General features: G+C 36.7%; 1 protein-coding gene and 1 non-coding gene across 2 annotated transcripts; one reads left to right on the forward strand and one right to left on the reverse strand.

The window, feature by feature from the left end:
- Window positions 1-2,324: 2,324 nt before the first annotated feature.
- Window positions 2,325-4,060, reverse strand: LOC128572446 (zinc finger protein 248-like; the record flags this gene model as incomplete). Its single annotated transcript, XM_053572511.1, is given in 2 exon segments — window positions 2,325-3,617; window positions 3,620-4,060. Coding segments are annotated over 2 exon segments (1,734 nt in total), but the record flags the coding sequence as incomplete, so codon positions are not given.
- A 4,887-nt stretch (window positions 4,061-8,947) lies between these two features.
- Window positions 8,948-9,017, forward strand: LOC128573213 (small nucleolar RNA SNORD56). The gene has a single exon (XR_008376371.1). It is a non-coding gene; the product is annotated as a small nucleolar RNA SNORD56 (small nucleolar RNA).
- Window positions 9,018-12,193: the final 3,176 nt, after the last annotated feature.

The raw sequence follows: 12,193 nt of genomic DNA on the forward strand, positions 1-12,193 counted from the left end.
ACCAGCCTGAGCAAAAGTGAGACACTCCCACCCAAGTACTAACCAGGCATGACCCTGTTTAGCTTCCGAGATCAGGTGCATTCAGGGTGGTATGGCTCAGAGCCTATGGCACAGTGGTTATGGCACCAGCCACATACACTGAAGGTGGCACCGGCCTGGGCCAGCTAAACAACTGCAACAAAAAATAAAATAAAATAAAAATAGCCGGGCGTTGTGGCAAGCGCCTGTAGTCCCAGCTACTTGGGAGGCTGAGGCAAGAGAATCGCTTAAGCCCGAGAGTTTGAGGTTGCTGTGAGCTGGGATGCCACTGCACTCTACTGAGGGTGACATAGTGAGACTGTCTCAAAAAAAAAAAAAAAAGAGAGAGACCCTGCCTCTACTAAAAATAGAAAAAACTAGCCCAGCATGGCAACATATGCATGTAGCCCCAGCTATTCAGGAAGCTGAGGCAGGAGATCTCTTAAGCCTAGGAGTTTGAACTTGCTGTAAGCTAAGCTGACTCCATGGAACTCAAACATGGGCAACAGACTACTTAAAAAAGAAAAAAACTGGAATTTCCATGATTAGCTTTAGCTTTGACTAATTTAATCTACCCCCTAAATCATCTGGGGGAAGAATGGACAAAAATATAAAACTTAGCTCAGCAAGGAAGACACAACACTGTTGACCAACATATTCCAAGGAAGTGTGGGAAACAACAGGACAAAGGAGGTAGAGCCACTATGTGACATTCTATAATACTAAATACAAATACATAGTTTCTGAGTTACATTGAACTAGGGTTACATATATCATGCCTAAATAGATGCACACTGAAGTTCCAAGAGTATGAAAAGGACATTTCATTATATACCACCACTTTTTATATGTAGAGTACAGAGTATTACTGTTTATAACTAATGTTAACCCTTGCATAATTTATGTAAATATCATTCTTATTAATAGCACTTACATTATCAATTGACCCAGAGGTAGTTGAAAAACCTCAGAAAAAAAATACTGTTTGGCTTCTTTATTGAAGTGGTAGTTATATAAAGAAGGTCATACTTATTTGTATATGCCAGGGAACAGAGGATGTGATATGGTTCATTGTGAAATAATATTTCACTTAAAACATATACTGGCCAAGCTAAAAAGAGCGTAGCATTTAGAATAGGAATCATTCAGAGGTAGTTAAAAACCTCACAAAAACATTTTTTGGCTTCTTTACTGAAGAGGCAACTCAGCAATAATGGCTATAGCCATGTAGTTTGTACTTTAAACCAGCTATTAACATATCATATAACATATATTTTTATATACACACAGTGGAATGCTGGTAAATATTTGACAACAGGTTCTCTGAGAAAATAAAGATCTTGACATTCAGATTTTGCCAATTTCCATAGTGTAAATACCACCACCAAACTAACAACAGGATAGCACTGAATCAAGAAGAGATATTCAGTGGCAAACCAGGATATAGTATTTTCGCCATACATATTCAATACTATGAATAACCACAAAGGTAAAAGTGAAATGTAGCAAAATAATTTGGAAGTAATGAGTGTTGGATATTTAGTAACTTTGTTTTTAACATAAATAAGTTGTAAGTTTATATCATTTTAAATAATGACTGTATTTAATAACTGGCTCACAAAATTCCCCCAAATTTAAAAATCAGCAGCACTTTTAAGTCAGTATGAGGTGAAACTAGCACATTACTATATTTAAGTATGTGGGTACAAATATATTTACATATACATACATATATATACACATACATATCTACACACACAATTATATCAACTTATAAAGACACTAAATGTCATTTAGTGTGGAAAATATTAACACATACCATAATAGTTACCAAACTAACTGTTAAGTATTTTCTCCTCACAACCATGTTGAGCTACAATATACAAATCAAACACACCCCAAATTTCTATTATATAAGCACACTTATATAATGTCTACAAACATCAGGGACTCCTCACATGTGCTGAATGCTGCTATCATTCAACTTTTAGCTTTAGATTCCACTGTAAATATGGGTATAAGTGAAAACTGTCCCTTAAATTTACAATAAAATTTTTGTAGCACATCTGGAATATGACACTAAATAACACAAATTCTAGATAAATATTTCACCACAATACTTAATAGATTTCCCATTAATACAAATTTTCTAATGAAAAGTTTTAATTTTACTTAAAAGCTTTCACATATACAAATGAGATACCACTTTCTAGTAATTTGTGGCATTCTTTGGCTTTCTTCTAAATTCATTTTTTTGTAATTGTCCAACAAACTTGACAGGTGAATGAAGGCTTCTAAACAAACATTCAGGATATAGAAAGAGCTTTCACCCTTGCATGAATTCTTTGATGTTTGGTGAGTACTGAGCTCTGACTAAAGGTCTTCCCACATGTATCACACTCATAGGGCTTCTCTCCTGTGTGAGTTCTCTCATGTTTAGTGAGAGCTGATTTTTCACAGAAGGTTTTCCCACATTCATTACATTTATAGGGTTTTTCCCCTGTGTGAGTTCTTTGATGTACAATGAGATTTGACTTCACACAAAAGGATTTTCCACATTCACTACATATAAAAGGTTTTTCCCCTGTGTGTGTTCTCTGATGGACAGTTAGGGCTGATCTGTGGCAGAAGGATTTTCCACATGCATTACATTCATAAGGTTTCTCCCCTGTGTGTGTTCTCTGGTGTTCAGTGAGGTTCAACTTCACACAGAATGTTTTTCCGCATTGCTTACATTCATAAGGTTTTTCTCCTGTGTGTGTTCACTGATGGTTGATAAGGTGTGGTTTCTGGCAAAAGGCTTTTCCACATTCAGTACATTCATAGGGCTTCTCTCCTGTGTGTGTTCTCTGATGCTGAGTGAGGTTTGACTTCTCCCAAAAGGTTTTCCCACATTCACCACATTCAAAGGTCTTTTCTCCTAAGTGACCTCTCCGAAGCTGAGTGAGATGTGATTTCTTACTAAAATTATTCCTATTTTCATTGTAATTATACGGTTTTTCCCCCATGTGTACTAACTGATGTTTAAAGAGAGTTGACTTTCCCCAAGTTTTGTCACTCACTTTATATTCATTGGGAATCTTCTTTGTGTAAGCTCCCTGATGGATAACGAAAGCTGAATTGCCACAGAAGATTTCCCCATATTGATTATACTCATAAGGACTGATCCCTGTAAGACCTCTCTCATGTTCAAATCTTAAATCCATACAGAAGGACTTCCCACAAATATCGCATTCATATGGCTCCACTTCTAAATGAGCTCTCTGAGATAAGTTGAACTTTAAACTTTCAATGAAGGTTCTTCCACATTCATTGTATTTACAGAATGTCTCTCCTATCTGAGATCTCTTATTTGTAAAAAAGGATGCCTCCTCAGTGAGGCTTTGTCCATTTTCATTATACCCAAAAGAATGGTCAAAAATTGACTGAGAAAGATCCTGGTGATGATTAAAGACATTCTTTTTTTGATCATATTTGTAAGATTTCTCACCAATAGGAATTTTCTCATCCCTAAAATTAAGGAGCAATTTCTCACATACATTAAATCTATCAGGCTTCTTTCTGGAATAGTTCTTTCTACTAATAATCAAGCCTGAAGTGAGTTTTTTAAACTCATTTCACATGAGTCACATATTTGATAAGGAAAATTTCTTGAAGAAACAGAGTCCGTGCAGAAATTGAAAGTTTTCCTTCCTGTATCACCACTTTCTATGCTTACTATCTTGTCACTGGTGAATATACGCTCCCAAAAATGTTCATCTTGATTTTCCTGGCTGCTCTCTAACAGGTCATCAAGTTTCCATTTCCTTTCTGGGTAGCACTGGCTTGGGAATCCTTTCTCTAAGATCCAGGGCTCTTCTCCTTGCTCTATCTTGAAGATCACTTCTGGCTTAGTAACACAATGCCCTACGGAGACAAGGTTGCCGTAATTTTCCAGGATTACATCTCTGTATAGTACCTTCTGAGTAGAATCCAGAAGAGACCACTCTTCCTGGGTGAAGTCCACACATACGTCCTTGAATGACACTCGTTCCTGGGATTTTTTTCATTTTCTGCTCTTAGTGGAGGAGGGAGAGATGTCCATGTGTGGCTCCGATAAATGTTGAGCTTAGACATGATACTTTTCACTGAGTGAATGTAAACATGTTTCTTATTGATTTATTACCAATTTAGGTTCTGTCTCTTCTTAAACTTGTCCCAGACCTTCCACCAGCACACAGATTTCGAAGGCTTCAAGATACCTATTCCGGGGCGGTCGCGTTCCAACTCTGGCCTTGGGCCCTTCTCGAATCTCATAGATTTTGATAGCTTGTGTCCCATTTATCATTCAGTATGAGAAATCTTTTGATTTCTATCTTAATTTTATTATTGATCCAATAATTGTCCAGCATCAGATTGTTTAATTTCTATGCATTTATGTAGAATTCAGTGTTTCTTGCACCTGATTTCTAGTTTTATTCCACTGTGCTCTCAGAAGATAAATGGCATGATTTCTATTTTTCTCAATTTGTTGAGACATGTTTTGTGGTCCAAGATATGGTCAATCTTGGAGAATGTTCCATGTACTGATGAGAAAAATAGATATTCAGTAGAAGTTGGGGAAAACATTGTTAATGTCTGTTTAACCTATTTGTTCTAGAGTCCCATTTAAATCCAGCATTTTTTGCTAGTTTTCTCTTAAATGATCTGTCTAGTTATATTCATGGAAAGTTCAACTCCCTGGCAATTATGATGCTTCCTGCAATTTTGCTTAGATGTAGTAGGGTGTCAGGGGTCTTTCCATGGAAACCCCTACCTGGTTTGAAGGCCGACTGGTAAAAACTGTGCTGAAGATATGCTGAGTTTAAAACTTGCAAGGTCTGAGAATGCCTGGAGAAGGCTTACATTAACGTCCCCCCTAATGCATCCCCTCTCTGGCCTCTTGAGAAGACTTTTATTGATTTATAAAAAAGGTACATATGGAAAATGTAAAAATGCCCAAATATAGGAGTGAAAGAATCCCAAGTCCCCAGGAAGACTGGAAAGAGTGAGAAGCTGCGTAAATGGTAAGGGATTGCCAACAGACCAGGCAGCTGAAGGTGTATTTAGAAGGGTAGAATGAGAAAATAGATTTATCCCTGTAAGGGAATTAAACCAGTTTTCCTAATCTAACTACATATCAAAAGTTGAAAGAACTTAATCCCTCCCACATGGTGACTCTCTAAGGCATAGGCCTAGTCAGGACTGTCTGTGTGCTGCTAGTCTCTTTGCATCTTCTGTGGTTTTGATGAGCCACATCTTTGGACTTTCCCCTGGATACCCCAGGATTGAGGTGGGGTTCCCCACTGAGTTGTCAACCTATCTACCTCCCACAGTAGGGTTTGGTTTATAAATCTGGGTTCTCCTGTATTAGTCATACATACTTATAAAGGTTATGTCTTCCTGTTAGGTGCTCCCTTTACCATTATATAATGACCATCTTTGTCTTTTTTACTACCATTTATTTTAAGTCAGTTTTTAACATTGGGGTCTTACTCTTGCTCAGACTCTTAGTCTGGTTCATGCATGTAAACCTAGCACTCTGGTAGCCCGAGGTGGGTGGATTGCTTGAGCTCGGTAGTTTGAGACCAGTTTGAGCAAGAGTGAAACTACATCTCCATTCAAAAAAAAAATAAAAAATAAAACACAAAACTAAAGAAAGAGGATTGTTCAAGCCTAGGAGTTCGAGGTTGCTATGAGCTTTGATGATGCCATGGCACTCTACCCAGGGTGACTAGAGTGAGGCTCTGTCTCAAAAACAAAGAAATCAATGAAAGTGAGTCTTGATTTGGATTGACTTTTGGGTATAGTTAATTTAAAACTCTAGAAAAAAATCCTTTATAATATGATTTTTAGGGGCATGTTTTTTAAAATGGGGGTAGAGACAATGATTGATAGCCTTTTACAATGATTTTCTGATCAATTTTATTTCCACTCTATCATTGCCTAACCCTCACTCCCCTGGAGGCTACAGATATTTGCTCCCTATTCTCCATACTGACAGACTTACCCCATCCAAAGTGTGACGTATTAACATCCAACAGACTTTCTCATGTAAAATCACTGATCATTACTATATACCTTCACAGTTTAAAACACTTATTTGATATATCTTTCATTAGAAACACTATATAACTTATTCTCTATACTTCTCCAGGCTCATTTCTGGAAGTACCCCCTACCCGGCACAACTACATCTTGGGTTCTGCCTATCTTGACCTGTCTGGGCCAGGTATTTCACAAAGTTGTACCTTTACTCACAGTGACAGAACAAATCTCTTTAGTCTCCAAAAATGGCACATTGCAGCAAAGCTTTTAAAGACAGCAGAAGGGGTTCTCTTTGATCTCTAAATGTTTACCTTGTTTATAAGATTCTATTGTAGCTGGATGTTCATGAAAATGAGACCAGCTCAATCCATACACCAGACCAGGACAATGATGGTGTCATCCTTCTACACCATTTTGGCCCCCATTCTGAACCCTCTCATCTACAGCCTTTGCAACAAAGAGGTATCTGGAACACACAGGATAGACGTTATCAAGGAAAGGAGAGTTAAAAAAGAACTTTATTGAAAATTTATAGATGCATATTTTTTTCTTGAGACAAAGTCTCCCTTTGTCACCCTGTGCAGAGTTCTGTGGCATCATAGCTCACAGCAACTTCAAACTCTTGGGCAAGAGCCATCCTCTTGCCTCAGCCTCCCAAGTAGCTAGGACTACAGATACATGCTACAACATCTGGCTGTTTTTAGAGACAGGGTCTAGCTCTTGCTCAGACTGGTGTGGAAGTCCTGACCTCAAGTGATCCACCAGCCTTGGCCACCCCTAGTGCTAGGATGAGCAACCACACCCTGCCTGCTTTTCCTTTCATAATTCCTTTAGAGGTGTCATTAGATCGTTTATGTGTGATCTTTTAGTTGCAGGCATTTAAGGATGTGAAATTTCCCTTGAAGACTACTATTGCTGTATCACATTATATTTTGAAAGCTGTGTCCTATTTGTTAATCATTCAAGGAATCTTTTATTTTCCATCTTAATTTCATCATAAATCCATTAATTCTTCAGCAACAGGTTGTTTACTCTCTATGACTTTGTGTTGAATTAGGTGCTTCTTTTGGAATCAATTTCAAGTTTTATTCCACTGTGGTCTGAGAAGATACATGGTATTATTTCAAAAATATTGTTTGATTTTCAGAGCCATATTTGTAGCCTAAAATGTGATCAGTCATGGAGACTAGTACAATGTCTCTATTCAATGGTTTGGGGGTAAAATGTTCTGTAAATGTCTGTGAGGCGCACTTAAGTCCAGTTCTATAGTACCACTTAAGTCCAGTTTTTCTTTTTTCTTTTTTCCTTTTTTAAATTTTTAAAAATTATTTTTTATTAAATCATAACTTTGTACATTGATGCATTTATGGGTTCAGGGTACTGCTTCAATATACGATGTGAAATGCTTACATTGAACTAAGTAACACATCCATCACAATTATACTCATTTCTTAATAGTTTTGAAATGTACCATTGCATCATGCACACTAGGTGAGGTCCCCCCAAATACCCTTTCTACTCTCATATTCTCCCACCACTCCCCTCTGTCTCCTCTTCCCTTCTACTTTCTGGACTATAGTTACATTTTGCCATTCGTATGAGTGTGTAGGTGGTTATATATTTATTTCATAGTAGTATTGAATACATTGGATACTTTCTTCCCCATTCTTGAGATACTTTACTAAGAAGACTATGTTTCAGATCCATCTAGGTAAACACAAAAGATGTGAAATCTCCATTTTTATGGCTGCATAATATTCCATGGTGTACATATACCACAATTTGTTAATCCATTTATGGGTCAATGGGCCCTTGGGCTGTTTCAATCTTGGGTATTATGAGTGTCCATACTACCAAAAGCAATCTACAGATTTAATGCAATCCCTATTAAAGCACCATTGTCACACTTTAAAGAACTGGAAAAATCAGCACTTTATTTTATATGGAATGATAAAAAACCTTGAATAGCAAATTACTCCTGTTGTTGTTACATGACATGGCCAAAAGAAATTCTGCAGAAATTATTGAGTTTACAAATTAGTTGACCTTAAGATGAGGAGAGTACATGTTTGTGCTTAACTTAATCACAAGAAACAGTTAAAACAAGTTTTCCCTGGCTGGTAGTATGAGGGAAAGGCAGAGAAATATAAATTATGAGAAAGGTTTGGCATGTTCAGTCCTGGCTTTGAAGATGTAGGGGGACTTGTGCAAACAGCAGACAGACAATTGTGAGAGCTCAGAGCAACCTCTGAGCAACCTTCTACAAACAACCTGGACATTTTGGAAATGGATTCTTCTGCATACTTTTCAGACAAGAAACTACTCCAGGTCAAATGATCACTTTGGATTTTTGAGACCCTAAGGATAGATTCCAACCAACCCTACTTGGTTTTTCTGACCTATGTGACTGTGGAATAAGTGATGTTTTATAGCACTGAGTTGGTAACAAATTATCACTCAGAAATTGTAAACTGATACAGGGTTATTAGCATAGTTTATTTTTTTTTTAAATGCAGTAAGTAATAGTTAACAATGCAATTAGGAACATTTGAAATTCTGGTGATGGCTTCCTTGAACAGTTGACATTTGTGATACCACTTTTAAATAAGTAGGGATATATCTGTAGAGAATATTTTTAAAGGAATTGTGGAAACATTGAATAAAGTCTGGTTCATTGAGAAGTGTGCTATGGTTAATGCTCAAGTGCACAATGTGGCTGTCTATAAATCAAAGTCTAGAGAACTCTCCTTGTAAATATTTTATTTGATACTGAAAAATCTAAATTACATTCTGTAGGCCAAAGAAAATGCATCTTTCAATATGCATTGACATAATCTATTTTAGTGAAAATACTAGTCATAGTCTACGATGATGTTCTATTTTTCATTAACAGGAGTTCACCTAGTGAGTGTTGATACTTTGGGTCTGAGTGAAAAAAAAAAAAACAAAAAAGAAAAAAACCATACCACTCATAGAAAAATCAGTATTTGAAGTTTCTAAAATCCTAAAAGCATTTTACAGATGGCTATGATTACGTCCAGTCTTACTTCTGTAATCATTGAATGAAAACATTCTAGAAAGTATATCCAAGAGTTACTTGTTCTTATTTATGCCAAAATTCTTGTCTCTTCTTCTAATTTGGTAAATTTTTATAGGTAATATAGAAATTTCATTGCTTATTTTCTTTTGTAAAATGGAGACTAAATCTAGCCCATTTTCTTGGATGAAGACCAAGTTGTTGCTTGTTAGGTGAAAGACCTGGGCCTGAGACCAAGAAAAAATGTGAAGTTATAGAAGAGAAGGAAGAAGGTGCTAGCTGATATGCCAAGTATAACATGGGGATAAAACCATTTTTTATGGTGCTAGTTCCTAAATATACATTCATTTTTCTCAAGAAGATGAAGCAAATAAAGTAAATTTAGTGGGGGAAAGACCACCAGAACAACATTGCCTCTGTGATTGTGTCAACTGTCACCATCACCATCCATGGTGCCTCCCATCATCATGATCTTCACTGGGACATTATCCCATGTCATCACCTGAGCATTGGCCCCACAGCACACAACTTTGTCCTGCTGTCCTACAATGTCATGTGAGCCCCCAAGTTATTTGTTCCCATTATCCCCAGACTTCCTTTCTAGTTACAATTCTTATGTGTGCCGAAAGTTTCCAGACCATTTGCATAGCTTGTCTTGAAATGGGGAAAATGCCTCACGTGCCTCTGTACCTGCATGTGTGACAAATTGGTGGGCACACACAGGATGTTTATTGAGCTGACATCACAATTGTGGACACACAATCACCAAGGGGAAATGTAAGGACTTAATACCACTTCTTGAGTGCTCTTTCCACAGCTTCAATACCAAGAGGTAGTATAATATGTGTTCAGTCTTGCAAGCTCAGGGGCCATGGTCTTGCTACTACCCAGCCCCATGCTATATAGTAAAGCACTTATTTTCAACCAGTGTGTGAGGAAAAATTTTAACATCTCTAATTACATTATTTTAGAAAGAAGCTCAAAGCACAGTAAGTATATTCTTTTTTTTACTTTTTTTTGGATCAACATTATTTAATTGTGCTGCAAAAAATGTATACGGTCAAGTGTACTATAGATAAAAAGGGTTGAAAAATACTGCTCTAAAGGAGCTATCAAATTCAAAAGTAGACATATTCTGACATATGTTGATGAATTTTAATATAATGATAGTATAACTACCACTTTTAATTTTAATTAAATTTCAAATTGCATGCTTCTGAATAATTTAAATAATGAGAGAAGAATCTATTTTGCAAAAAAAAATTTCTGTCACTAACCTGTTAAAAGTTGTTGGCACTTCTGTTTTAAACTTTGCAGAATATTGATTATTCTTTTATCAGAACTGATTTGAACCAAAGGAAAAATGAGGGCATAAATACTGGGCCCAAACTTTGTAATATTTATAAAAATTGGGTGATTGTTCCATAAAAGGGTTGAAGAGGATGAGATAATAAAGTCCACCCAGTACATGACCACGAAGAAACTCACCAACACCAGGACAGCCAGGGTGGCCCTTTTCTCTGGGGAGGATCTTGGGAAAAGGTTGGTGCGGTGAAGGTACTGGGATTGAGTCTGATGCCTGAACAAAAGGACCACCATGTATGCACTTGAGAACATCATGAGTCCTACAAAGGAGAGGTCTCGGGATACTGCCAAAGTGAAAACCAGTCCCTTCACAATGGAGTTCATAGGGGAAAATGAGCAGTATTTATAGGTATTGAGTAGATTGGTTTGAGTCACATTAGAATAAGCTTTAGTATAGATGATGACGAAAGTGTTGAAAGACAAATTGAGAGACCAAAAAAATAAAAATATATATATAATGTTATTTCTAAGTTTCTGTTTTAGTCTCAGCAACACTGAGGTGCTGGGGCTGATGGTGATGGCTTGGAGCACACTCAGGAGGCAGGTGGTGCAGATGGAGAGGCCTCTCATCACCCTGTTCAGGTAGCAAAGTGCCTTACATTTGAAGTCATTCAGAAAAGTCAGTGACTCAAACAGATCTGGGGAAAAAAAATCCAGGATAGTGAGGAGCAGGACTATATGCACGAAAGCCAAGTGACAGGTGATCAGGTCAGTGGCCTTAGGCCTGTGATCTGAAAAGAGGGTAAAGATGCGAAAGAACAGGAGAATAGTGTTGGCGAAGAATCCAAGGCCGGTTTGGACAAAAAGGCATTTTTGAATGACAGTAGACAGTGTGTTCATCTTAATGGCATAGAAGATACATATTTTGTATATCTGAAAAAAAAAATAATAGACCTTACATTGTGAATATCCATTCTTCAGCTGTTAAAACTATAACCATAATAATTACTTTATTAAACCCATTTGATATTTGTTAACTACAGTTCATGTACATTTTTGACAATTGAGCCTCTACATTAGTTTCTACAAAAATAATGTATACCCAAACCCAACACATTTACAATAATGCCTGTGTGGGGTACACATATCAATGCCTGTATGTGGTCCTGTAACCCCTTTCTACAAATCATCCTGATTGCTATACATTCTCTTATTTTATATTTAGCACATATTTAGTGGAAGTCTTATAAAATAAATGGTATTTTATAGTTAAATTGAATGAATATCTGTAGAAGCATGGAAAAATCACTAAATAAACAATTGAAGAAATACTCATTTGAGTCTTTCTCACATCTCTTGACTTTGATACATTCTGTTCTTCATCACTTTGTCATGTTTGCGAACCCCTGAGATTATACTGAACCCACTGTGAAAATTTATGATAATCAGCAGGGTAACAATCTTGATCATATCTGAAACCTTGTATTGCAATGAATAGTTGTATATTCCTAGTATGTGGGAATTAGAACATTAATATTTTGGGGTGAGGGCATTATTCTACTTACTAACACCATAATTAGGTAACCATATCACCTAAAAATGGTTCTGATTCTCTTCCAGTTTGGTTTCAATACTGAAATCCATTGTGTAAATTTTCTTTCTATCAGGACAGAATCGCTAACATCATCCTTCTGGATTACCAAGTGGTTTAAAATTACTTGTGATCACTTTATGGCAACCATAAGGTGGCATCAAAATAATACATAT

Source organism: Nycticebus coucang, chromosome 20 (genome assembly GCF_027406575.1).
Source record: "Nycticebus coucang isolate mNycCou1 chromosome 20, mNycCou1.pri, whole genome shotgun sequence".
NCBI lineage: Eukaryota > Metazoa > Chordata > Mammalia > Primates > Lorisidae > Nycticebus > Nycticebus coucang.